The sequence below is a fragment of the Leuresthes tenuis genome, unplaced genomic scaffold (genome assembly GCF_036924035.1).
Source record: "Leuresthes tenuis unplaced genomic scaffold, fLeuTen1.0.hap1 SCAF_14, whole genome shotgun sequence".
Lineage (NCBI taxonomy): Eukaryota > Metazoa > Chordata > Actinopteri > Atheriniformes > Atherinopsidae > Leuresthes > Leuresthes tenuis.
This window is the reverse complement of record NW_027325368.1, coordinates 10,615,701-10,642,868: the sequence shown is the minus strand read 5'-3', so window position 1 is coordinate 10,642,868 and position 27,168 is coordinate 10,615,701. Positions and strand designations below refer to the sequence as shown.

The 27,168-nt window shown below is 39.3% G+C and overlaps 4 protein-coding genes and 1 non-coding gene across 6 annotated transcripts; 3 read left to right on the top strand and 2 right to left on the bottom strand.

Moving 5' to 3' along the window:
* The first annotated feature begins 779 nt into the window (after positions 1 to 779).
* On the top strand, positions 780 to 8,790 carry oprk1 (opioid receptor, kappa 1). The gene is made up of 4 exons (XM_072363621.1): positions 780 to 935; positions 1,061 to 1,378; positions 4,751 to 5,103; positions 6,019 to 8,790. Exons 2-4 carry the CDS (start codon positions 1,134 to 1,136, stop codon positions 6,552 to 6,554), a joined length of 1,134 nt encoding a protein of 377 aa, XP_072219722.1. The 5' UTR covers positions 780 to 935; positions 1,061 to 1,133; the 3' UTR covers positions 6,555 to 8,790.
* Positions 8,791 to 14,305: 5,515 nt separating this feature from the next.
* On the top strand, positions 14,306 to 19,420 carry chmp5a (charged multivesicular body protein 5a). The gene is made up of 8 exons (XM_072364316.1): positions 14,306 to 14,474; positions 14,817 to 14,921; positions 15,028 to 15,074; positions 15,968 to 16,061; positions 17,288 to 17,359; positions 17,994 to 18,102; positions 18,414 to 18,529; positions 18,961 to 19,420. The coding sequence occupies exons 1-8, from the start codon at positions 14,406 to 14,408 to the stop codon at positions 19,009 to 19,011; spliced, it is 663 nt and encodes a 220-aa protein (XP_072220417.1). The 5' UTR covers positions 14,306 to 14,405; the 3' UTR covers positions 19,012 to 19,420.
* Positions 19,421 to 20,202: 782 nt separating this feature from the next.
* On the bottom strand, positions 20,203 to 20,294 carry trnar-ucu (transfer RNA arginine (anticodon UCU)). The gene is given in 2 exon segments: positions 20,203 to 20,238; positions 20,258 to 20,294. It is a non-coding gene; the product is annotated as a tRNA-Arg (tRNA).
* A 316-nt stretch (positions 20,295 to 20,610) lies between these two features.
* bag1 (BCL2 associated athanogene 1) lies at positions 20,611 to 24,128 on the top strand. The gene is made up of 7 exons (XM_072363704.1): positions 20,611 to 20,725; positions 21,452 to 21,580; positions 21,680 to 21,762; positions 21,839 to 21,952; positions 22,027 to 22,134; positions 22,227 to 22,289; positions 22,391 to 24,128. The coding sequence occupies exons 1-7, from the start codon at positions 20,689 to 20,691 to the stop codon at positions 22,478 to 22,480; spliced, it is 624 nt and encodes a 207-aa protein (XP_072219805.1). The 5' UTR covers positions 20,611 to 20,688; the 3' UTR covers positions 22,481 to 24,128.
* myl12.2 (myosin, light chain 12, genome duplicate 2) lies at positions 23,597 to 26,483 on the bottom strand. 2 transcript variants are annotated; one of them, XM_072363706.1, is made up of 4 exons: positions 26,385 to 26,483; positions 24,853 to 25,058; positions 24,460 to 24,621; positions 23,597 to 24,126 (listed from the first exon to the last, which is right to left on the bottom strand). In XM_072363706.1, the coding sequence occupies exons 2-4, from the start codon at positions 25,034 to 25,036 to the stop codon at positions 23,954 to 23,956; spliced, it is 519 nt and encodes a 172-aa protein (XP_072219807.1). In that variant the 5' UTR covers positions 25,037 to 25,058; positions 26,385 to 26,483; the 3' UTR covers positions 23,597 to 23,953. The 2 variants fall into 2 exon arrangements, with proteins under 2 accessions (XP_072219807.1, XP_072219806.1); XM_072363705.1 differs by having other exon boundaries at positions 24,853 to 25,061; positions 26,389 to 26,483.
* Between the last annotated feature and the right edge of the window lie 685 nt (positions 26,484 to 27,168).

The window sequence follows — 27,168 nt, the reverse complement described above, 5'->3', positions numbered from 1 at the left end:
CCTTCAGCGCTGTTACTGTTATTGTCGGAGTGATGAGCGGATTCATGCTGTAAAGTGAGGGAAAGTAGAGCTGATAAGATAGACATAATGCACATGGAAGAGGCTGTGTATTCTGAGCCCACAGAGCTGAAAGGCCATGATGGAAACTAGGTTCTTCTTCTTGTGCAGCTAAAATGATGACGAGTGCTGATGAAGTAATGACCAGTTTTACTTTGAAGCTGTTCAAAAGTGCTGCTGAATTTTCGTATTATGTGGTGCTGCTTACCCTAACCCTGACCCAAAAAAAGGGATGTAGTTATCTGAGGGTTGCTGTCCTTCTTATACCAAATACCTTTTTTAACAAATGTAAATTTATTGCATTGCAGTGGTAGCTGTACATGAGTTGCTAAGGAACATTTTATGGCTCCAGTGATTGGTGGTTTCACATTTTCTCAAACATATGCTCATAATTTTGAGGCAAACTTTGTTTTGTTATTCCTCTTGGCAACTCATGTAAATATTAAAAGATTTCTTAAGGTTAGCATGGCTGAATCATCAAGCAGATGTATTAAAGGTCACAGTTTCACGGGTGAGGGATCATAGGTGCTGCATTGTGCTGGGAAATAATGGAAAAATGAACAGAATTTGAATAAAGTGAGACAAAAATTTTAGGTGAGTGTGATTCAGGTGGTTATTGTCCTTCTGCTGCCTGTCATATCTGTTGGCTCAGCCTCTGATGTCACTGAATGAGCAGTGCGGGCTTCCAGTGCGCACCTTCGGGGGCGCAGCGGTGGCACAGGCTGTGAATGTTTCTGCTCCTCCACCATCTACCCAGAAAACTGTCCTTTCTACTCAATTCCCCGCATCCGGATTTCTGTCTGCGGCTCTGCGTCCAAAGAGCTTCTCCTCCCCGGGTTTGGCTTATTTGAATGAACTTTTTGGAGCCAGAAAAATAGGTAAAGTGCTGTTACACTTGTTTAATGGTGTCCTTGAGCGCGGGCTGTTGCGCTGCTTTTCTCTCATATAGATTTTTTGCAAATGCTGAATTTCACCTTTATTATGTTTTTACTTTTTCAAGCAGACGTCGGATATTCAGCTGTTAAACGGCCGACGTTAAACGGTCAGCTTACGCCCAAGCAGCAGCGTTCAGAACCATGGAGAGCGGAGTGGTGCACATCTTCAAAGAGGAGCGGTGTCCTTCGGGGCAGCCCGGGGAGTGCATCCCTAACTTCACCTGGCAGCCTGGCTTATCGGACATCTTCAACTATACTCCCAACGGCACTTGGGACGCTGAACCCGAGCCAATGTCGCCCATCATCCCCATCATAGTCGCCGTGTACTCGGTGGTGTTTGTGGTGGGCTTAGTGGGTAATTGTTTGGTGATGTATGTCATCATTAGGTGAGTTCTTATCTCTGACATATATATACATATATGTTTAATATATTTGATATACATGGTGTGTCAAAAAGTCATGCCAGAAATATGAATAAACAAATGTAACACAGAGCACCTATCTTCACGCTTTGTCCAGCTCATAAAATCAGTTGGAAAATTGATGCGTATTGTGAGACTGCTGCGCATTCATGTGCAGTCATAAATGCGTTATGTTAAGGTTCACCTGCATCCAAGTCCACCAGGGCCACAAAAGGAATTGTACCACATCTAGTAGAAGAGGAAGGCTTACAACGAAACGTCACTACATTTATTAACATATATATTGGATTTTCTTTGATTGTGACACTAGCGCACACGTGTGTTCTTTTTCTTTTTTAGACATTGTATTAGTAACATCATGTCGTTATCTTTGTTTATTTCACTGGTGGTTACAATGCGGTTTAGATTCTAATGAGGTTTGCAGGGACTGTAGTTATTTACTTCCACTCAAAGCTCATCTTATCCATGTCATGTAAGGTCCAGTGTAAATCCTCAAACGGGTATTTAAGTGTTGATTGGATAAACAGACTAAAGAAGTTGAAGACATAGGTTTTCATACATAAATATCAATATTATGATTAAAAGGTCTGTTGTTTAATCCTTTGCTTGCTTTCTTTTGTAATAAGTATTTTGGCAGGCGTGCTGAGGAGCTTAATTCAAAAAGATGATTTGAGTCAACTCCCTTTAACAATGCCATTTACCTCACTAACAGCAAAATTTACATATAGATATAGATACAGATATATACAGGTAGTAATGAAACGACATTCTGAAACTTAAAAAAAAATTAATTCTTAATTTGACATTATTAGTATTAAAGAAATGTGTACAAGGGCAACAAAAGAATGAAATGGTTATGTAATCCTTAAAAAACTGATGGAGCAGGTCCGAATAAATTTGATTAATTGCCTTTTTATTAATCAAATTTTATTTTTATTAACCTTTATTTATATAGGTAAAATCTCATTGAGACCCAGGGTCTCATTTGCAAGAGAGACCTGTTTTAGGTAGGCAGCAGCAAAACACAAAGTTACAGATTAACTGAACGTACAAGAGACAAAAACAAAACAGGAACATATGATAATTAGTAATAATAAAATTAAAGAAAAAAGCAACTAGTTAAGTACAGTACATGTGCAGACCCCCACTGACTGTCTCACCAGCCTTCCTATAAATAATTTGAAGTCCTCTAATGAAATAAAACTGGACAGCTTCAGCTTCTGTTGGAGCCTGTTCCATGTTATAGGCGCAGCATAGGAGAACGCCTTTTTGCCAAGTTCAGTACGGACTGAGGGGATGGCAAATGTGATGAAATCCAGGGACAGGAGGCTATGATCTGACTGTTTCCCTGTCAAGTATGTGGACAAATAGGATGGGGAGTAGTCCAATGATGGAATTATAGATAAACAGATACCAGTGGGTGGTTCTGCGCATGGAAAGTGAAGACCAGTCAGTGAGAGAGTACAAAGTGCAGTGATGTGTAAGGGGTTTACAACCAGTTATGAATCTCAAAGATCCGTGATATGCAGCATCCAGTAGATGTAGGGAGTGAGCAGAGGCATTCATATAAACAACATCACCATAATCCAGGAGTGGCAAGAAAGTGGCTGCAACAATACGTTTTCTTGCATTAAAAGAAAAACCCCAGTTTTAATTTAAGTTTCTTCAGTAATTGGTCAATATGGCATGTAAAAGAAAGGCTATCGTCCAATGTCGTCCTTTGAAAGACTGTGTGAGCAAATAGTTTAACAGTTAAACAACATTGTTCCTGAAAGTAAAATTGTAAAGAATTGTATGTGAATTTTTTTGTGTGTGTCTCTATATATCTGTTTGTAAGAGGCAAAGCTGAAAACCATCACTGAATGGCTTGAATCTTCAGGTTCACAGGTGGCTCAGAATCAAAAGCAGATTTCCTCTGCTCATCTGAGGCGGACGGAGCCAAAGAGGCAAACTGTCCTGTAGTTTGACAAATTAACTCTTAAAATGTTGGATATTATGGATGCTAATGGTCCTCTAGGCTAAAGAAAAGAGTGACCATCTGGCTTGTTCAAAAACCAGAACCAGTGATGAAATGGGATTGTATTAGTACAAGCTGTGCAAGAGTGAAACCATGAGTGAAAGAATTGATGCTGAACGATGTATAATACATAAACAAGTTTTTGGAAGAACAAATGCTGCCGCCTAAATTACTTCTTTTTTAGGGAAGGTTTGCTTCTTTGAGTAAGACAGTGCCACATTCTGCGTGTGTTAAAACAGTGGCTCTGCTGTAAATACTTATCAGACTTATCATCCACTGAAAACATTCAGCATATTATGAAATGGAAAAACATGACAAAGGTGGAAACTTTTGAGCAGCTGAAATCCCTTATCAAACACGAATAAGGAAACTTTTCTCCAGCATAGCTACATCTGTTGGTCTCCTTAATTCATCACTACAAATGTGTTGTTAAAACAGGAGGTGATGCGACGCCGAAAACACACATTCACGCCAGCATGTGTAATACCTACATGGATCCACAGTGCAAAACAGCTGTTTGAAAATATAGGTTAAAAGATTTTGTGGCACAGAAAGGACAGTGAAACTGTCACGAATATTCAAGAATTGTTAAACTGACACAGTTTTAAGTCAACGTTGTATGCCTGTAAATTATAATATGCTTTTGTACTGCATGGAACTGTCACAAATATACTAATGTGCAACCACTGTATGTTTAAAAATGTTTGTAATGGATGGAGGATGGGTTAAGCAAGAGAACGAAGGTCGAGTGCCACAACAAAGTTTTTGAACTTGAATGCCAGTCATAGTTGGTTAGAGTGACGCAAAGAATAATAAGATTTAAAGGTCAATGAATAATTCGGTCAGGGTAAAACACACATTGTCAAGATTGAATATTCAGGTTAGAAGTTGCATCATGTTGCCTGAACACTGCTCTATACAGAGGGTAATAAAAAGCGTTCCCATCTCATATCTGTGCCTCTCCTGTGAAACTACAAAATTTTAGACATGGACAAATGTGCCTGCCATTTTTTTTTTTTTTTGTGAGACTGGGCTGAAACGGAGATTTACAACCCCTCTGTCTGCAAGAGATAGAAATGCAGTACGTTCTCTGAAAAATGTTGCTGCCATCAAAATAAGAATGAGAAAACATTTTTTAAAGATATATCAGTTTCAGTATTTTATGTTTTGTTGTCATTGGTGCTATCTCCTGCTAAATAAATAGGGTATAAACGATTATCAGCGCATAATTGTTGTTTTTTTCTTTTTCTTTTTGGTGTAATTACAATGTATATAGTGGGTCAGCTTTCTCAGGAATTTTACCTCTCTTCCAACTACAGATACACCAAAATGAAAACAGCCACTAACATCTACATCTTTAACTTGGCCGTTGCCGACGCTCTGGTCACCACCACCATGCCCTTCCAGAGCACCGACTACCTGCTCAGCTCTTGGCCATTTGGTGAGGTGGCTTGCAAAGTCTTCATCTCTATTGATTACTACAACATGTTCACCAGCATCCTCACCTTGACCATGATGAGTGTGGACCGCTATGTGGCCGTGTGCCACCCTGTTAAGGCCTTGGATTTCCGCACCCCTGTCAAGGCAAAGATCATCAATGTGATCATCTGGGTGCTGTCATCCGCTGCTGGGATCCCTGCTATGGTACTCGGAAGCACTAATACCAATAACGGTACATTGGCTTGTTCTTACCCTTTCACTTATGTTAAATAGGGTTTTGCAACAAGTTCTTCTTCTCATTTCTTGTTTGATTTTTATCTAGGTTTGCACATTTGCTGCAAAGGGACTTGGGGTTGTTCCAAACCTCAATTTTATGAACAGGACACAGATTTTATTATTCTACAATAGCAAATAACAAACTTTGAACATCAAGATGTATCACATTGTGATTTTAAGCTATAACTAATTGGTGTAGCTTCAACCTGGTTTAGTGGTACAAACTACTACTAAGTTCCCTTGTGAAATGGTATGAATTGTCACAGGACATTTCATGGTACCCAGAGGATCAACTTTAGTGGCTTTGGTGATCATGTGACCTCTCCTTTGTGATGAAACTTTTGTTGTTCTATCAATGGAATGTCTGAACCCAATATAATGACTGTTGGAGGGTTATTGTAAAATGTGCTGTAAAATTCACACTCCCCTGATGAGGAGCTTTAATATAATTGTTTTCTCTGTTTTGTAATACTTTACTTCACAAACCCACTCAAGTATGTTTAAGTGGTAAATGAGCAATTAATATGTGGTATATAACTCATTTAATGTAGTTCTTTTCAGGTAGGCCTTTATGAAAGTAAACCCCAACAAGGATAACATGTTTTTTTGGGAATGCAGAAGGCGAGGTACAGTTGATAAGAGATGAGTGGCTATCAAATCTCTTAAGAAATTTCTCAAAACATCTATTCATAATTTCTGCTTAATATTGCATGATAAAGAACACCAATATCAAATAGAGTGCATTATTAGCCATCCATTTATTAATGTTTTCATGGATCTCAAAATGGTTAACTTTGGTGATTTTATCCTGCAGTATTTTCATTATACCTCTGAAATGACTTAACCTCACTTTGCTGTTTTCCTGTAACAGGGACCACAGAGTGCGCTTTACAGTTCCCTGATCCCTACACCTACTGGGACACCCTGATGAAGATCTGCGTCTTCATCTTTGCCTTTGTGGCACCTCTCATTATCATTACCGTCTGCTACACACTGATGGTCCTGCGGCTGAAGAGTGTGCGCCTCCTGTCAGGCTCACGTGAGAAGGACCGCAATCTGCGTCGTATCACCCGTCTGGTCCTGGTGGTCGTTGCAGTCTTCGTGATCTGCTGGACGCCCATCCACATCTTCATCCTGGTCAAAGCGTTATCAACCAACGTGCCCGAGACCACCGCCATCATGGCTGCCTATTTCTTCTGTGTGGCGCTGGGCTACACCAACAGCAGTCTCAACCCCATCCTTTACGCATTCCTGGACGAGAACTTCAAGAGGTGCTTCAGGGACTTTTGCTGCCCCGGAGTGCAGGGACACAGTGACTGTCAGGGAGTGAGCAGAGTGAGAAGCACCTTGCGGGATCACACATGCCCTACTGAAGCTCGGGGAGATAAGCAGGCTCGGCCCGTATGACTAGCCATGGACATGTCCTCTATGCCTTATCAAAGCTGGGAGGACTCAAATGATCTATGTTTAACTCAAATCACCACTGCCATCTGAGCAAGAGTTGTCACCCTCAATGAAAAGACCAAAACCAACAATGATTTGACTGTACCCTCTAAATACTTTCTGTTCTGCTGAAAGTGTTTTAATCCCCTGCCAGAAAAAGTTCACAAGAAACTAATTTTCTTAGTTCACAGTGACAATAATAAATTACAGAGCCTTTTATTTTACTAAACAAGATATATGGCACAAGCGATTTATAATTTCAGCGCATAACATTTATGAGTATCTGGTGGCCAATATATTTCCTTTACTTTGTTTTCGTCTGTGTGAACCCACTTCCTCGAGGCCCGCTATGTTGCTTAGCAATCTTTCTAAAGTAGCGTAAAACTGAAAAATCTTTTTCTTTTTTTACTCCTTATTTTTTAGTTTTCAGTAGCCACTGTACTTTTTTTCTAAATGCTCAAAGATGGAAGCAAATGCAGTTCAGTCGGTTGCAGTCTGTAAGTTGGCCTCTAGATGTCACTAAATCCTGCAACCTTCCTCTTTAGATTGAAAAAATTTTGGCTCTACACTGTGAACAGTTTTGAACCACAATTTTTAATTTGTTCTTTTTCAATCTACAAAGACACAAAATGATTTCAGGTTATCTTAGATAATTAACAAAAGTATTGAGACATTGGTTTTGGTCATTCTGTGGGATTTATTTTTTTTAGATGACAATAGGTACACCAGACTCCATCTTCAAATTTTAATTTAGATTAAAAGCTCATGAGAAGTGCAAAGCTGCCTTAGGGAACAGCTCAACAACATTGCAGATCATTGTATAGCATTTCATAATCTATGACATCCAACTCCTCTTCACATTACTCATATCAACAATGCGAAGACATAACAGATTTCCAAAACAAAATGTTTCTGAGGTTACACTCACATTTTGTTTACTTTGTTCCCTGCATATTGCCCTACAAACTGTCACCTTATATGGAATAATGTGCTCCTCACATGCACAAAAAGATCAAGTGATGCTTTAGGCACTGGGTGAAAACAAGCAATTGTCTCTGATTATTTTGGGAGCAACATGCATCGTGAACATTGTTTTAAGCTTACTGTGTTTTATGTGAATTGTAGTTTTGGTGCTTTGCAGTATTGTAAATTTGTGATCAGCATATAAATCTCGAACATTTAATAACCTCTCAGGGATCATCCTCTGTAAATCATGACTGAATCCAGTATTTTCTCCTTCATTAGATGATTGACTTGACTCACTGTCAAACATCAGCAGCTGTTGTACTTTTGAAGCTAAACTTTGTACTGTTACAAGCTATTATTGTGTCTGACACTGCTCCACACCTCTTACCATTTTCAGCTTTGAGTCTGTGTGTCATTGTGTACAGTTGCAACATTGCACCTTTTCGCCTTGTCTGAAATTACAACTACATGGGTAGAGGGCTCCAAGGCAAAAGCCATTATGACTGTAACATACATGTAATATAAAGTGTATCTAAACTGACTATTGATCTTGAAACAGCTCATCTTCATGCTTACTGTTATTTTCTTCTTTAGATTTCATCTTTGCAGCTTGATAACTGTGCATTTTTTAGTGTGCATTAACTGCTGATAGATGTGATATTGGATAGATGTTTAAATAGCAGCATGCAGTCTTTTTTAGCTTCATACAACATCTTGGACTACTTTTCTATTTAATTATGATGGTTGTTTAAAAAAGAAAAGTAATTTGGTCAACTGAATTTAATTTTATAACTTGTTGATATTGAACTAACCATCAGTATATTTATCTCTTTAAGTGTTATACTTCTAGACTATAGTAGTTATAGCAGGAAAGGTGTTTTGTGCCTTGTTTGTGTGCCTTCTGCCTTCTTTAAGGTCAGCAATTAGTCACCTCCATTTTCTCAGTCTTTGAGCTTACCTCTTAAAGTATTGTTGTGTTATGTGAGAATATTGAAGTCTAACAGGGGAAATCCCTCTGTTCAATTGATTAATATGTGTCTCTTAATTATTCCGCCGAAACTGTAACTAGATTGCTTTAAATTCTAACTGTATTTAGAAACAAAATCCAGAATTCAGCCCACGTTTGAGCCTTGTTTGTGTATGATGTGCTGCTGCTGTATCTGTTGGATATTTTAATGTACCTTTTGGCTTTGAATGTCAAAACATGCTTCATACGTTGCACAACTATGTCCTAATAAAGCTGTAAAATTGGTTTGAAGAACTTGCGACAAGAAGGATTTTGTGTCACTTTGGTTGTCAACCACATCTGCGCTGGTTCTAAGAAAACAAATGTAGCCACAAATCAACCCTGACACTGCAACCAACCTTATGACTGATTCTGTTTCTCAATCTTGTATTAACTTTAAGCAAATTTCATACAACAGCAGTGTTTCCATGGTGAGCAGGCTGACTGAAAGCCAGAGATCCAAAGACTGTTGTACTAATCGTGAAGCCTTTTCTGTTGTGACCTTGCAAAGGAAGGCATTTGCAGTTTGTGTGAGGAGCCTAAGAATATGTGAAAATCACTTTTATCCACATACAGTAGATGTTCCTCGCTTTTGTGGCACAAGAGCCTCAAAAACATGTACAATGTTTGAGCGGCCAAGCCAAAGCAACCTAACATTAGTTTCAGTTAATTCCTCTCAATAATTCAGTCATTATAATTGCTCACTCCGCCCCTATAACTCCTCCAAACCACTCAGATTGTAACCTCTCCGTGCAGGCACTCAGCAAACCAAGAGGAAGAAATTCTAGAAAAATACACTTTCAAAATACCTCACAGCCCAAAGATCTCAGGTGTGTGCGATCTCAGGGAGGATTCAGGGCAAGTCACAATAAACAAGCAGCCTGCAATTTACAAAATGAATTATTGCGACAACGTGAATTACCCCCTAAATGTCAAATAATTCTGAATCATTTGTCAGATATTGCATTTTTTTCCCATGTTGACAAGTAGAGCATTTCCTTTGATGAACAGTTCAAACTGAATAGACCATACAGAAAACACAGGCTCCACAATGTTACAGCACTAATTAGTATAGAATGGTTATCAAAAGGAGGTACATCTGTAGAACATGTCAAAGGGGTCACAGTGAGTAAATAAGGTTCTGTCAATGAAGCAGATGTTGAGAAGATGATATTTATAGATATCATTTGATTCATTTGAAGATGTCTCTACAAGCTTGGCAGGTGAAAATATTCCAAATTGACATGAAATATTACAGATAGATTCTAAAGAAGAAGAAAGTGAAAACTATTTCCTGCCTAAGTACGTCACCTCACTCGAATCCACCTGAACACTTTTAAAGTGGAAGACACTGTATGCACAATATGCTCCTCTTGAAACTGGAAACAAAATGTTTTTTAAACTGTGGAGAGAATCTATCCTTAAATTTGTGAAGCAGTGGTTTGCTGATTAATCTCTCATTAAAAACGTTAAATTCTTAATGTTAGTTGTTGTCCAAGTCTGTGTCTTTTTTTTCCTTCTGTTTTCATGTTACTTCTGATTTCCTTAAATTCTGTCAGGCTTTGTTAAGTTCATGTTGTGTTCTCTGTTTTATTTGAACTGTATTTGTGCTTCAGTGCTTTGGTCTGTTCCTTGGATTGCCTTAGTCTTGTTTTCTGTTCTCCTTGCACATGTGGATTCTATCAGACAATTACCAATTCTGTTTGTCGTTAAGCGCCTTCATTATAAATAGTCCTTCATTTCCTTTGTTCTTTACTACCATGGATTGTGACAGTTTATTTTACACAAGAGCAATTATCCAAATTTTCATCTTAGGTCTAATACAATTATTGAAAGCTAACTCAATTTAGAATAATTTGAAATTTAAGTAAATCTGCTTGGCAGTGCACTCACTTAAGTATTGTGGTGTGTTCTGGACTACCAGGCTTATACAGTGTTTGAGCTATTATTGTCAGGTTGTCGTTTCAGGGAACCTTTTAGGAGTACTCAAAGCCTCCATGTCTCTTTCATCCAAAGTGCTGTTCATATGCTTGTTGGCACTTAGTGCTCTGGAAGACTTCCTTTTCCACTGGCACATTTACATTTTACATATTTGTACTTGGCATGAATTTCCATTTTCCTGCTCTGGCTTTGCAATTTACTACTGTGACTTTGTGTTCTGCCATTATGTGAAGCCTTGCTGCAGAACAAATGTCCCTCAGTTGGAACATAATGATGACTTTGAACATGGTAGAGGTCAGGATAGATGGCTGATTCAACAAAGCATTTGGACACAGTTTGAATTATATTTTACTTTTTTTGTTAAGGCCGTGTTTAAAAAATAAAGAGTAAAGTAGCAAACTCCCCGCTGTACCTCAAACCTGACCAAAGACTTGAGATTCATCCATCAGTATTAACTGAATTGATGAGGTCTTTATTGTTTAGTTAGTTCAGTAAAGTAATAACTCATACTTGCAAGAGTTGTGCTTAAAATGAAACTAATTCTAACTAAGAGTGAATTATTTCTAAAGGGCACTTGTAGATGTTTTTGAAGATGTGTGAAAAAGAAAAGAAAGAAATTCCCCCTGACTGCAACACTAAGAAAGTATTCACTAATTCTGTTTGGATGACTTGCTGAGGGGCTGTCACTGCTGCTGAGAAGCTAAGCCTGGCCTCAGTGCCGCACTCCTGCAGAGTTTTTGATTTTATTTTAAAATTTCTTCCATCCATGTTTTGTGACCAGCTGATGTTTGTGAAGTCCTCCAGGATGAGGCGGCGTTCTTTACAGCAGCTGACAGCACTAATGGTGCACAGATAAGAGGTATTCTCAGAGTTTTGAGAGGCAAATTAAATCATTCAGTCCTTGGCTGCAATGATGAAGCTGTCAGCCGTAATTACCAAGATTACTTCATTTTTATCTTTTTTCAGCGCTCTGTCTCTCAAGGTGCATGTGAACGAGCAAACCATTTCACACATCAGGTTCTTTAATGGGCTCTTGTTCTTAACAAGGATCCAACGGGGCATCACTGTTAAAAAGAAAACTGTCATACAGGACTTGCAGCAAAAGGCACATCCTAAAAAAAATAATGTTTGAAAATAGATCTTGTAAATGCTGGTTAACAGTTTATATATCAGTATTATGTGTTTTAAAAGAGCATTAATCCAAACTCCTGTTTAATAAGAAACCCAACATAAAGGGGTTTATGAGTTGTAACAAGTGGCATTACTTGTGGTTCATAAATTATTTTGTTATGCTTGATAGATTTCTCATTAAAACAAGACAGAGGCTTATAGATTATGTGAAAACCTCTTTGGCTGAAACTGGTTACTCTGCTCTCTATGTTGGACGCCGTCAGGTCTGCGGTTGTGACTGTTAGCAAAAAACATTGATAAATGGATTTTGGTCCAGAAGCTCGGCGGACCTGTCTCAGAAGGTGAGTGGTGTTATTATCCACTGGAGAGGTTTTTTTTTTCCAGATGAATCAAGATGACAAAGTGTCAGTGTCATGCTGAAGGAGGACAAACACCAGAAAGAGAAGGGTTTTTTAGCAACCTGGAAAACCAAAGGAACAGCTTAAAAACCTGACCTGTTTCCACGGTTACAGAGACACAGATGTAATATCTCATTTCCACAAATATTACACTCTCCAGCCCAAAGCAGTATCTGAATAACAAACCCATTTTTGATCAATTCTGATTTCAGTAATACAATAAACAATAAGAATTATTTATGTATTCTCAGACTCCTCATTTTTTCTCCTCATTGAGACGGATTATTGAGCAGCTCAACCAAAAGGTATCTTGAGGTTTAGAGCTGCAAAGTATAAACAAAAACCTTCAGTTGATAGACATAAAGTATTAAATGAAAATATGTGTTTATCTTGACAAACAAACAAAAGTGTCAAACATTTGCTGCTTCCTCGTATGTGATAGGGAATTATTTTATGTTATTTACTGTTTACTATTGCTTTGCCATTAATTCAACATTGTGGGCATTTGGCCGGATGGACATCCTTAGTCTTGATGGTTTCCAAGGACATTAATACAAATTTCTTATGTTCTGTGATTACGATAACTCTGATAAATCCCCACATTTATCATGTGACCCCGGTGTGACTCCCAGCTCATGTGGCCCTTAATAAAATTTATAGTTTAGCCTATCTGTGCATACCTGGGACAAATTTTGATTAATTGTAAAGTTTCTTTTGTCTGGAAATGATGGAAACATGTCAATATTTACTTATACTAAGTTATATTGGTCAAATAAAAATCTACAGATAAGAATAAAGATGCATTTGGTTGTAGCTGTGTTTGTCCATTTCCAAATTAGTTCCATCCACCTCTCAGTAATCCTTGGCAAAACCTTTCATTTACAGTCATTGCAACAATCTCATAGCTAATAAGCTTTCTCCATGTTTCTGCTGTCATTTTGGACCACTTCTCTTCTTGACTGATCTTTGAGTTTTTGAGGCTGGAAGCCGTCTGTGTCATTATCCAGATTTTGTTTTAGTTTGTTCCACAAATGCTCAATGAGATTCAGGTCTGCACTGTAGTTGGGTCACTCCACAATGTTGATATTTTCTGTTAACCACGCTGACTCCATGTTTTGGATAGTTACTATGTTGGAGGGTGCGCTGATGCTTTCTTTTCATGATATTATCATAGTTCCCAACAAGGCCACCAGTTTAAATCAGAATAATTCCAATCTCAAGGCAGACACATAGATCACTATGGACATCGTCAAGAAAAACTCCACTTCTCCAAGAGAGACATACAAAAATGTGTCTTCGATAGCTTCCCCAGAGGCTCACCAGAAGAAAGAAGAAAGCTTTTAGTTATTAGTTCTGTGATGGATGAGTCAAAAACTAGGTTTTGTGTAATTTTCTTTTCTTTGGAGGAAGAAAAAAGCTCAGCCCCAAGGCCACCATCCTCATGGTCAAGTCTTGTAATGAGAATGTGATGCTTTGGAATTATTGTTAACATTATTATTGTTATTATTATTATGTTTCATTTCCCAGGCAGTGGGGCAACCTTGTTGAAGTAGGACTACATTAAAATTCTGTGAGGGAAACATGCCTGCTGCAAAATTTAGCCTTGGGCAGCATGGCATCCTTCAAGACAGCAATGATCCAAAACATGCAGTCAGTGTGGTAAAAAGAAAGCAATATTAGAGAGAGATGAGAGAAAAACAATTTGGTGCCATAGATTCATCTAAGACAGAGAAAAACTATAAATCAACTCAATTTAGACAATAAATGAAAATTGACATGAGTGGGAATAATTGTGGACTCAAGCATATGTTAGGTAGGTCCACTTCAATCCAAGTACGTCCACTTCCACTTTAAATCATATACTAATGCAACTGATGCAAGATAATACAGAAATATTATACATGTTTACAAACATGTGAACAGAAACATGTATCTGCATGAAAAACATTTAAATTCTATGAATATTTTATACTTAAGTGGGGTTTAACAAAGTTAACAAAGTTAAATCACTTGGCGTATATTGTGTAATATATACTATGAAACTCAAATTTGAAAATGGTCGCAGAGAGCCAGATTTGTCAAACTCCCTTTTTAAACCTACATTTAATGCCAACTCATCTGCAGAGGAGGAGTAACAAAGACCTATGGGGACAAAGGTTTCTTCGGAGAGTTGCAGTACCTCTATACGCCACTGCGTGGCAGCAGCGCACGCAGTTACTCATTGGTTGTAAGCGTTTACGCCAACCAATCAGATGATTTTGCGTATGGACCGTTGCTTCCGGGTGATTTCAATACAGGGATTCTTTTACGTTTGATGCTTTTTTTGTATTATAAGATAAGCTAGAAGCTTCGAGGCTGTAAAGTGCTTTGAAAATGAACAGAATATTCGGACGCGGGAAGCCCAAAGCGCCTCCTCCAAATCTGTCGGACTGTATCGGCACTGTGAGTACTGTCAGACGGAGAGGTTTTGTTGTTTATGACTACATTATGCGACCTAACGGTGCTGTTACTAAGCTAGCATGGCCACAAAAGGATAGTCAAAACAGCAAAGCGGTGCTAACTAGCTCACAGACGTCTGCTTATTCACACAGTTCTCACTTTAACATCCGTCAGAGCCTGAATGCGGAAGAATGATGGGTTTGTTCACCACAATTGTTTGATAAGCTTTTACCTCACTCTTACCTCTCGTGCACACACACACACACACACACACACACACACGCTGCATTTGGTCCGCCAGGATGCTGGAAATCATTACCTCTAATTGATCTCCTCTTCTCTCAGGTGGATGCCAGGTCAGACTCCATTGAAAAGAAAATTGGCAGGCTTGATGCTGAACTTTTGAAGTACAAGGATCAGCTGAAAAAGATGAGAGATGGGCCCTCGAAGGTAGGACATTTAATGTTATTATTAACATATTATAAACAGAATTATTTCGAAGATTACAGGACAAATGCAACAAAGAACAACGTTTTCTTTTCATTTTCAAATGCAGAACATGGTGAAACAGAAGGCGATGAGAGTCCTGAAGCAGAAGAAAATGTGAGTCCTACGCTTGGCAGTAATACATGTGTTTTCACTCGGACATGAGTGCTCCACTACGTGCACAATCATCAGGCACATTATTATCCTGACCGTGCTCCTCTATTTCCTTTGCACTTTTTACGTTCCACACCGTAACAACCTCATCCGTCTTAGACAAGCTTTGTTGTCATTTCTTTAAGCAGTCTTCTGGAATAGTGCTCCAGGCTTCTTGAAGGACATCCCAAAGCTCTTCTTTGGATGTCGGCTGCCTTTTGTTCCGTCCTCTGTCAACATGATCCCACACTGCTTCAGTAATGTTGAAATCCGTGCGCTGGGGAGGATTCATCCCTCCATAAGACCTGTTGTCTTATTAGTTGCATTCACTATGAACAAGCTAATTGCTTTCAATTTTAACCCAATAATTTTCCTTTCAGTCGAAGGTATCGGCACACCTGCCTAGTCAGTGGATAGTCTGTCCATGTTTTTGACCGGTACTGGTAAATTAATCCTAATTATTGCAGTTCGCCTAATAGTTGTGCTCACGGCATAGAAGATGACTGATATACTTTATATCTGCATGGCTGATACTACTGATCATTTAACATAGATTTTGTGGGTTCATGTTAGCAGATAAGTATGAAGATTCTGCGTTAAACCAGGATTTTCAGTCGGACAGAAGTCGTGAGGTTTTAAAATGATTTTTTTCTTAATCCTACAAAAGACGATGTGTTCTCACATTGGCGTTAAACAGGTAGTCGGTTCTCAAGGTTGACTTTTAACTAAAGCTCTGCACATGCTAATACAAGTACCAGCCTCACCAGTCCAGCATTGGTAGAACTCAGATAAGAACTGAACATGGAACTAAGAAAGATCATGTGCAAAATAGCATCTGTATTGTTTTTTTTCCACAGGTATGAAGGTCAAAGGGAGCAGCTGGCTCAGCAGTCATTTAACATGGAGCAGGCAAACTACACAATCCAGACCTTAAAGGACACAAAAACAACGGTAAGAGCCGAAGGCACAGGTTGATGAAAACGCTGCACGGCTTGGTTTTCTTTTCTGCTGTTCATCGTTCTACACGTGTTATCAGATTAGTGACGTGCTGACAGAATTAGATTTTGTTCTGTCTTATGATCATGAGTTGGTAAAATCACACCCAGACGAGGCTGAGATCTGGCACCTGAACAACGAAGCAGTTTCAACATGCCCAGCATATCTTTCAGTTTCTGGCTTAGCAAATCCAAACAGTCGGGATCCAGCTGAGTGCTATAACAACAACTCAGTTATCAACTCGCTAAGTCAACCCAGGTTTTATGACCCTGGATATGAGTTTGCTCATGTAAAATGGGCCTGTGTTGGCACCACATGACATATCAAAGGCATAGATCTGGAGCTATGTGTTTGTTAGAAACAAACAAGCAATAATGACGATCCTAAGATGGGAAATATTAAATCATTTTGACCTAAAACAGGTCAGAAGGGGAAAGTGCTGACTGTGTGAGCGTGTAAATCAAGAAGGAACGAGCAGATCCGACTACGATTAAGATTTTGTTCTCCGTTCTTGAAGCATCTGAGTGTTTCTCTTTTGAAATGCGACAATATTTGTGTTAAGTCATATTTTCACCCTATAAAGAGCAAACATTAAAACAATTAAAACCCATAGGTACACAGACCTATGTCTGTGCACGTTCTGTGTCACCCGGGCAATAAAATCAAAGAAAAAGAGTTTTTTATAATATTCCAGTTATTTAGATGATTTTATTTTCATTGTATTTCTTTTTAGATGTTATGTAAGCGGAATGTCTCTGAAGGAAGAAGGTGCATGTTCCTATTTTAAAGCAATATGAAGAGGACAGCCAGAAAACCGCAGGAAAACTTTAAAAGTTGGTGGATTTTGATGGAGACGATAGCCGTCGTGATCATGAGGTCCTTCTTTCAAAAGTTGTACTTTTCTCTGAGATGTGAACGATCCAGAGGTAAAGCTTTTACCTGCACTTACCTCAAACTTAACTCCATCCAGAGCGCTTTGCAGGTTTCAAGCATGCGTTGCCAACGGTGACACACTTCTGGAGCTCTACAGAGTCGAAGCTGAAGTTACCTCGTTTAAATTATTCATCCCGCTTCATAGCACAGGCCTCGGATCGGCATTCGCAGAGCTGTCAGCGTGTGTCTGTCTTCTATAAGCTGCCAGTGAATAAAAATACTTTCTTCTACCTGTTTTCTCTTCACAGGTGGAGGCCATGAAGATTGGTGCAAAGGAAATGAAAAGGGCTTACAAGGACGTCAAACTTGATCAGATTGACGTACGTCTGTTAGAAGCCGTTTCTTTTTCCCCCTTTTCTCTTGCTTAAATCGTGTCTTGTGGAAAAATGACCGGGTGTTGTTTTTTTTTCTTATTGTTGTTTTTTCACTTACATTGTCTTCAACATCTCTCTTTTCCTCACTTTTTCTCTTTAAATCAATACAATCAGCGGTTTGGCAAGCTCATAAAAACCAGCAGGCAGCAGAGATCGTAGTCAAACAGAATATCAATAAAACATGCAGAAAAAAACACAGCTGGAGAGCTGAACAAACACTCTGAAGCAATCTCGTCCTGCGTCTAAGTGGAGAACAGGAGTCTGGAAATGTTCACAATTTTCCGACCCTTGAGACCATACCATGTTACGGGGGTGAAGGGGCACAGCTGTATACATATACGTACACACATGGACCTGATTGGGGATTGGGAGGACATGAGATTAATGTATTAGACAAGTGGCTGAGCACAGACTGAAAGACTGGCAACATCTGGGTGGAAGGAGTGATGCAAGAAAACAACAAACGATTCAGAGCTTAACTGCAACAGTTTTATCGCAATCACAATCCTTACCTGACAGCTTAATGTTGGTCAGGAGAGGCCAGACACTAATGGTGAACATGTGTATTTTGGCTTTCAAGGACTTACAGGACCAGCTGGAGGACATGATGGAGGAAGCCAACGAGGTGCAGGACGCGCTGAGCCGCAGTTACGGCACTCCAGAGATCGATGAGGATGATCTTGAAGCAGGCGAGTGGGACTTTTTATTGAATGCTTTGTCGGCAGGTCCTCGTTTTTAATGAGCACAGCGTCGTCGGTGGCAGTTTTCTAGTTCCACTGCTGCCGTCTCCTCCGTTTAAGCCATGTAAGAAGAGAGTTCCCTGCACATCGATCACAGTTTGCAGGCATTACATACAGCAGAGGAGACGAGACACGCTGAGGAGAGCAGAGCACATTAAAGATGACCAGTGTGATAAGATTCTAATCAGAGCACAATTACTAATAAAGGAATTCTTAGTTTGTTCGAGACCCCCAAACTCAAGGAGTAATTGTGGTTTCAGAGCTGGATGCGCTGGGTGATGAGCTTCTGTTGGATGATGACAGCTCCTACTTGGACGAGGCCTCAGCCGCCCCGTCTATCCCTGAAGGAATCCCCAGTGACAGCAAAACTAACAAGGTAACGCACTGCGGATCCCGATGCTCAGGGGAACTGATGGGAGTGCAGAGTCATGGACATGCGCAAAAGTCAGTAGATAAGAGGCAATCGTGTGTTTGGGGTTGGCCTCAAAGTTTCAGGCAGGCACTTGTTTGCGTTTATCTCGTTATGATACGAAAGTGAACAGAGAGACAAACTTGTATTTTGATTAGATGCCTGACATAGGCTGGGATTACGTATTTATGCATTGATGGGAATAACAACAACAAGCAAATACTTCAGCTTGTAACTTCAGCAAATACTAGATTCGGGATCTGAAAGTGTGTTTTTCTTTTCTGATGTCAGAACTTTCCATCCTGCGTTGTACTCCGTAACGAGTCAGTGGTGAACTGTTTACAGTCCTGCCGTCTGACATGAACACTTGCCGACAGCTGTGTTTTCTTTCTTTTCAGGATGGCGTCTTGGTCGATGAGTTCGGCTTGCCGCAGATTCCCGCCACATAAAAAGGGATTTCATCAACAGAACTGCACTTCAACTGAAAACACTTTTCTATGTAGAGTAACATTTATAAACGCGGGAACCATTTGACCTGAGAACACTACAGTTTTGAAGCTGCCCTGGTATCGGGTTATGTAACGTTACCACTTCCGTGCTAGCATGTGGCCTTGTAACATACCCAGCCTCTTTTTTTTTTTAAAACACTATTCCCCTTATTTTCAGCCTGTCGTACTCACCAACTTGTCATCCGTCAGTGTTAGTATTAATTTATTTGTAAATTTTTACTCGTTTTGTGTGTCGTTTAGTCATCGCCGTTTTATTTGAGTTCTCAGAAGTGAAGACGCTTCCCACTCGGTCTGTTTATCTGCAGGGGTACTTGAAATAATGCAAAATAAATGATGTGTTTTAACTTAACCTTGAGTTGTCCATTTATGGCTCAGAAGCTTGTTCTTCTTTTCTTTGTGAGGTTTTGTCTCTTCCTCTTGTCTGGTGATTTAGTTTTTCTGTATCTTTGAACTGTTGTGAACTGAACTTGACACAAAGACTTATCAACGTTTAATATCTTTTTATGACAGTCTTTCCTTAAAAGCAGACCCAGTGTGCCCAAGCTCATCCCTATTTCCCTATTTTCTTAACATCTGAAGTAAACAACACTTACTTTTATGGTTACACATTATGATTCTAGTTTATAGTGGCTCACAACTGCAAATGCTGGCATCATGGTTAGCTGGCAATAATTTAGCAACAATATAAGGCACTTTCTAAATAAGGAAAAACACAAGTGAAAGAATTTGGAATGATATAAAGTAAAGTGGTCTCCAAAAACTATTGACTATCGTAAAATGGATTATTGTAAAAACTGGAGAAAACTTTGCATGTTACATTGTACTTTACCTTGATTTATTTATAGACAAGTGACTTAAAGATCGTATTCATCTACACATTATTTTATTAGTTTCTCATGTCGACGAATATCATTAAAGATTCTGGTTCAATAATAATATATTGTGTAATGGAATTATGCTATAATATGTTTACCATTTACTTTACTTTGTCAAGACATGGACAGAATATCCTTGTAACATCATTTTTACTCAGAGGAGTTTACTTTGAAATGTTCTCGATTACCAATGATTTACATATATCGTATGGTGTGACATTCTTGAAATAACTCTTCTGTGTCCTTTTCAAAAGTCCGACTCTGGTGGGACTCGAACCCACAACCTTTGAATCACTTCCCCAGTGCTTGTCTAGAAGTCCAATGCGCTATCCATTGCGCCACAGAGCCAGGTGCCACCGTCATTTTAACGAAAAAAAAAAAAATTACTTCAATTTTCACATTTCAGGGGTAGTTTTGATGACTAAGCTCGGTTTTAAAAGCAGGAACATTTAACCGTAAGATTTTTATTTTTTATTTTTTGCTTGAGTACGTCGCACAAGATTATGGGTGTAACCAATTTTAACGTATCAAGTTTAATTGTTTTTACGTGTGTTGCCAAACACATGCTGGTAATATAATAATGATAAAAAGCAACAATGAAAAATTGCAAATGAAATTACAAAACACAAATAAATAAATAAATGAAAGAAGTCTTTCCGGTGTATACCGGAAGTAGTTAGCACTTAACAACAGTTAGCTGTGTGTTTTATGTTTCTATTACAGACGAACGTTAAAAAGCATCATGTCAGTCCAAACGATAACTGTGACAGTCGCATACGGTAATATAAATCTGTGTTACAATTATTGCAAGGTATAGGGAGAAATGGTAGTTCATAAACCGTCGAATATAGTTTGGAAATGTTCGGCTAATGTAGCTCTCACCTAACTGTAACTCTTGAGCTCAAACTTTTGTCTTTTGAATTCGATGTATTACGATATAACCTTTTAAATCTTGAGGAGAAAGTCTCCCTTTACTGCATATTCTTCAGACAGACTAAATTCGATTGTCATTTATACCTGCATATTTAGAAATGTTTGTATATATATTTGATTGGCCTCGTGCGGTAATCATTCACATTTTTTTTTTTTTTTAGTTTTTCGGTAATTGCCATCTTTTCAGATGATTTTTCATCTTTAACTCTTCAGGTTTAGCGTGGATATCATCCATGGCTCGCAAACAAAACTTGAATTTAGCAGTTACGCGATTAAAAAAGATCACTTGCGAAAATGTACAGTCTCAGCTCACATATATTAATGTGTCTATTTTGATTAAGAATCATATCCAGTTTCAAGTTTTAGAGTTTTGCTGATTAATATGTGCTAAAAGAGGGGATCAATTACATTTCATTCCGTTATGTTTGCATCTGATGGATCTACTGCGATTCAAGAAAAATCCCATTACAAATGTTTAATAGTTATCAGAAGCAGAGGTGCTCATACCAATACATTTCTGGCGTTTTGTCTCGATGTATACATTTATTGGCCTCTTACATTCCTCCTGTCAGGTTCTGCTAAACACAGCATCACACTAACAAGCCAAGATGATGGAAAGGCACCCACTGTTAAAGAGCTGTCAGAAGCCCTCTGTCAAGCTACCGGTGTCCCACCCCCCTCGCAGAAACTCATCTTTAAAGGTAGACTGTTAACCTTTTTCCCTCCTCGCACTTCGATGTCAGTTTTAATGTCCTCAGACAAGCGGTTCTAAACTTGTCGTTCTCCTCCTGGCATTTCAGGGAAGTCGCTGAAGGACATGGAGGAGAGTCTCTTCAGCTATGGAATAAAAGAGGGCTGCAAACTCATGATGATTGGAAAGCGGGTAAAGCCTCTACATGTGCTTGGTCTTAGTGCAAGTCTGTATAAGTTATGAGATACTGACAATATTCTACAAACAGAACAGTCCAGAGGAAGAGGCTGAACTGAGGAAGCTAAAAGAAATTGAGCAAACAGTGGAGCAGACAGCTAAGAAGCTGGAGAAAGTAGATGGGGAGTTAACCGGACTTAAGAATGTAAGCAGCTAATTAAATATTTGATGGTAATGATCTCTATTACATTTGTGCTTACATTGTGTTTCTCTTCACAGGGCTTCCTGGCTAAAGACCTCCAGGCAGAGGCGTTGAGTAAACTAGATCACAGAGTGAAAATAGCTGCTGAGCAGTTCATGAAGATCCTGGAGCAGATAGATGCCATGGTAATCGGTTTTAGTTTTTCCCTTTCATATTTGAGTTTGTATTTTATTCATGTCTTTTATGACAAACACATGACCTGCTTCTCTTTTCACAGACTCTCCCAGAGAACTTTAATGACTGCAAAATGAAGAAAAAGGGACTAGTAAAGACAGTGCAGGTTTGCCTCTATAGTAACATAACTGACATGCTTTAATTGAAAAAAGAAAGAAAGAATGATAATGATAGCTTCCTTTGTTTTGTGTTTTTTTTTTCTCACAGGATTTCCTTGCCCAATGTGACAGGATCGAGGCTTGCATATCAGACCACCTATCTAAGATTCAGTCAAAAAACCTGGCTCTGGCAGAGTAATCAAGTGTCCAATAATCTTTGCTGTATGTTGCTCCGTGAGCAATACCTTAGTGTACAGAAAGCTTCAAAGTGTGAAGCGGATCCTGCTTTATTTATTGTTGGTGTGATGTGTTGGGGAGAACCCTCATAACAATGAATCCTGCGATAAGATGAACACTGCTCATCAGCATCGATGCTGGGTACGTCGTGGACCCAGATTCCCTGGGTCAAAGTAAGATATGAAGCAATGTCTGACGCGATATCATCACAGACAGTCCTAAGAAATGATCAGAGGTGCTTTGAAATTCTGCAAACCCCATCAAAATATTCAAACTTAGTGCTGAATGGAAGCGCTAACGTCAAAGAAAACTTTGTGTTGAAAAAAATATTCAACCACATTTTCCCGTCATTTTGTACCAACTTCAGCGTGCACCATGTGGCCAAAACTGTATGGGAAATCTGAACGAAAAATAACTGAATTACACTCTGCTGCGATGTGCTCCTGTGGTGAGGAAGCTACAACTGTTCCAAAGATGGATTTAAAAAAAACCCAAACGCATGATATACCATGCGTTGTCATGCAGGCTATATGAAAACAGACAACCGTGTAACAATCTGGCTTCAATGCCAACGCTATTGTATTAAAACAGACCAAAAACCTTCACAAATGTGGAACAACATTGTCATTGGTTATAGAATGGAATCACCAAGGCTCCTTTTCTGCTCCTGTCACGATTGCCACTTAGTCATTTCTCTCGGGTGGGAACCTTCAGTTGGGTTCACTCACACCAACCTAGGAACATTTTTAAAAGGATACCATCGTGTGCAGCATGAGAGTTGGTTATGTTGGCACAAGAAAATAATTCTTGCTCATTCCACAAAAAAAAAAAGCCCCAAAAATACAATTGCAGTCCATATACTTTTGGCCATAGAGCGTGAGCTGTTCTTTCTACATTTAAGAATCCTCAACAAACCACCAGCACCTTTAGTTGAATCTATTGTCTTGCCATGTTTAATTATGCCTATTGAGACTTGTATGAAGTGTGGAATTGTAATTGCTTCAAACCATCAGACTGACACATCTATTACCCTTTGTTTTGAATAAACCTTTCTGGAAAATGAATAGAGGACTGGTGATTCATCTCAGAACACAATTTAATCTGAAAAGTTTTAGGTTTTCTACAAAACACGACTGAGACACCTTGTATAAGTTTATTTCCAGTTTTCTCCATGAGGGTCTTTCATTACTAGTTTACACAGACCCTGTCGTGGTATCGTAACATGTGCAAATTAAGCTTTGAAAAGTAGGATTGAAGGGAGACCGAGAGGTCAAACAAGCAGCTTAAACAAATTGCCTTCAGCAGGTTATTTAACAGTGAAGCTTCTTCGTGAGCCGAACTACAGCATACAGTCGATCTAAACTGAATGGAAACACGCCATTAAAAGATGCACATGAAGTACAGAATGAACCTGATGCGCTTAACGCCTCCAGCACTAATCATCCTTGTCCTTTGCACCGTGTTTTAGAATACGTGTGAATGCTACATAGTTGAAGTTGCCTTTCTTGTCAATGGGCGCCTCGCGGAAGAGCTCATCAACCTCCTCATCTGTGAACCTGTCACCCATCGTAGTCAGCAGCTCTCGCAGGAACTCCTCCTGAATCACACCTGTGGGGACAAAAAAGTTCTTTAATCTTACGAGCGCAAGGAAGGGGATGCTAACACGAAACAAGCCCAATTAAATGCTCAAATAAAGACGAAGCGATTCAGAGCCAGAAGAAGCGACAAAAACAACACGATTGACGACTGCCACACAAGATAAATTAGCATTTGAGGGTTCAGCTTGTTTTTTTTTTTAAAAGACATTTGAAACTCATCTCTCGACGCAGACAAACGCTTGTCTTGACGGTACAAGATCTGCAGACACGTTGACGTATGGCAACTGCAGATTCGTAACCACCTAAAAACTTTACAGTCGTTGATGGAAAAACTTCTACTCGCCTGTTCCCTCTTCGTCAAAACAGGCAAAAGCGTTACGGATCACATCCTCGGGATCTGTGCCGTTCAGCTTCTCGCCAAACATGGTTAGGAACATGGTGAAGTTGATCGGGCCTGGCGCTTCGTTCATCATGACCTCCAGGTACTCATCTGTGGGGTTCTTGCCTGGGAAATGGAAGAAGGTCAGAGAGTTGCTGTAGCCGTGCTCCATGTTTAGAGCACACTGGCACACTGAAAGACTCTCTGGCCTTGATTGCCTTATTCTTAAGTTTTGTCAAATCACTGCTGACTTTACCGGACATTTTAATTTAAAAAAATATAGTGCACACGTTTAAACATGTGCACTATATTTACATCTCACCAATATCTAAACACATAGGGATATATTAAGCGTACCTAATGAGGCAAGCATGTCGTGAAGGTCTTCTTTGTCAATAAAGCCATCTCTGTTTTGGTCGATCATGTTGAAAGCCTCCTTGAACTCCTGGATTTGAGACTGATCAAACATGGCGAACACGTTAGAGGTGGCACGCTGGGGACGCTTCTTGGTGTTCTTCCCCTTGGCCCTTTTGCTTGACATGTTGGCGGCCGATAGATCCTCTCTCCTGTAATGCAGATGATGTAGACGTCAACTTGGAATGAGCAACAAAACCTGCAAATTTCACCTTGCATGGAATAAGTAATTATGAAAATCAGATCAAAAGCAGTTATTGCAGCTGAGCTACAATGGGGCTCAGGCTATTTACTGAAAAACAGGGGAAAGGACATTTTCTATCTTAATGCAGTGCAATACTGTCACATGTCTAGAAGTCTTACGGAGGTGTGACAGACCTTGAAAAGGCCTGGAACAGATATCAAAATGACAGTAGACAATTTCTTGCTATACAGTTAGGTGGTTTGGTCATTTGGACAATAAAAGCACTGATCACAACAAAGAATGAACATCATTAGACAAATCTGTTATATACACGTGGTTATCGTGAGGATAAGAGAAGTACTGCTCATACTGTAGCTCCCTGTTAGATATTTCTGTTTCCATTCAAACGACCCGACCCTTTGACCTAGTTACAGTATGAAACTATGACAAAGATCTGTGATCTGAAACACTAAACCGCTAAGAAATATTGGCAGTTTCCCTCCATCCCCCATACACAAATGTGACAGTGAAACAGAACAAAACAACAGCTACCGAAACTTTGCCAATAATGCTGAGAACTTAATGGCCTAAATGTGGATGAAATACACAGAGGGTCATGAAATTAGGGGGATTTTTTGGTTACACTTTACCATCACATGACCTGGCAACACTGTACACTGGTATCAGGTTTTCTGTTCAATGACAAACTGCACATAAAAGTATCAAACCTAATCTAGTTCACATAACACTGAATTTAAATCACTGCATAATCTAACAAACAAGACACACAACAACGTCACCTCCCATTTTCCAGTAAAAGCTATTCTGTGGGCAAGTGTATTAAATGGTTTCCGGTGGTTTAATTTTTGTTTATAACATTTTCTTTGCTTGTAAGGCTGTGAAACGGTCACTTGCTTGAAGGACATTTGTGTTATTACAGTACATCTCATCAGGTTTTGCTGGCACACATTTACCTACAACAACTAATTAAAGACAATGCCACTACATCTGCGCTTTAAAATATCTCTTGAGAGTGAGAATGCGTCTCTCAATCGGATCGCCTGTGTACAAAAAGGTAAAATGAACACCATGCAACACTGCGAACTGTATAAAAGCCCACACAATGTTATCGAAACGATTCATTCATCACCGCTGGCTCCTCCTGACCTACATAACTGGCTGACATCACTAGCTGTGGCGTACAAACTGAGATTAATTAACGGGGAAATACAATTATCTTCCCCAAATGGTGTAGCCTCAGGGACAACTTGACAGATGATGAATTCATAACCCACCTCAGACTAAAAAAAATGAAGCTACAGCCAAAAGGATGCAGACGCAGCTATCAGCACCTCCACAGGCTGATGACCAACCATCAATGTTTTATTTCCTGTTTGCGTATTTGACCAATCAGAGCGCGGCTGGAAGGAACCAACTGTCCAGAATATTCCATAATGTCACTGTAACTTTTGTGTTTATTTTACATGAAATGCCACAGATCTTATTTGATGGTGTGAGAAGAAAATGCTTTATTTAATCAGTTTAACAATTACAAGGACAGACAGTCTTTAATAATTAATATTTCTGCATACAATAAATGCTTTAGTGAGCGTCCTCCAACACTAGGTGGCAGCAACAACCAACGTGTTTCAACAATCGGGCCAAGACTTGCACTGGGATTTATTTTGATGAGAAATTTCTGCACAACAAGATGAGTGCAGGTTGATTGCAAACGACTGAAATGTAAGTTTTAAAAAAACAAACAAAAAAAAATAGAAGGCTGTTTTCACATTTTGTTTAATCTTTACCATTAGATTGGAGGACCAAATCTCTAACACTTCTCTAAGTGGATTTGCCCGCTGAAGACTTTAGGTGGGATATTGGCAGGGTGTGGGGTCATTCAGTCAATTTAAGATGCCCACATTTCATCCCCGAATTACAGTGCACAGCAGAGGGCCAGGCCCAAAGGCTCGTGTGGCCCTCCTCATGGTCTCATGGTCTCATGGTCTAAATTTAAAGTTGCCCCAGCCTTAAAAGGTCCTGATGGTGTCTTGTGCTTTCTGCAGAGTGGCAGC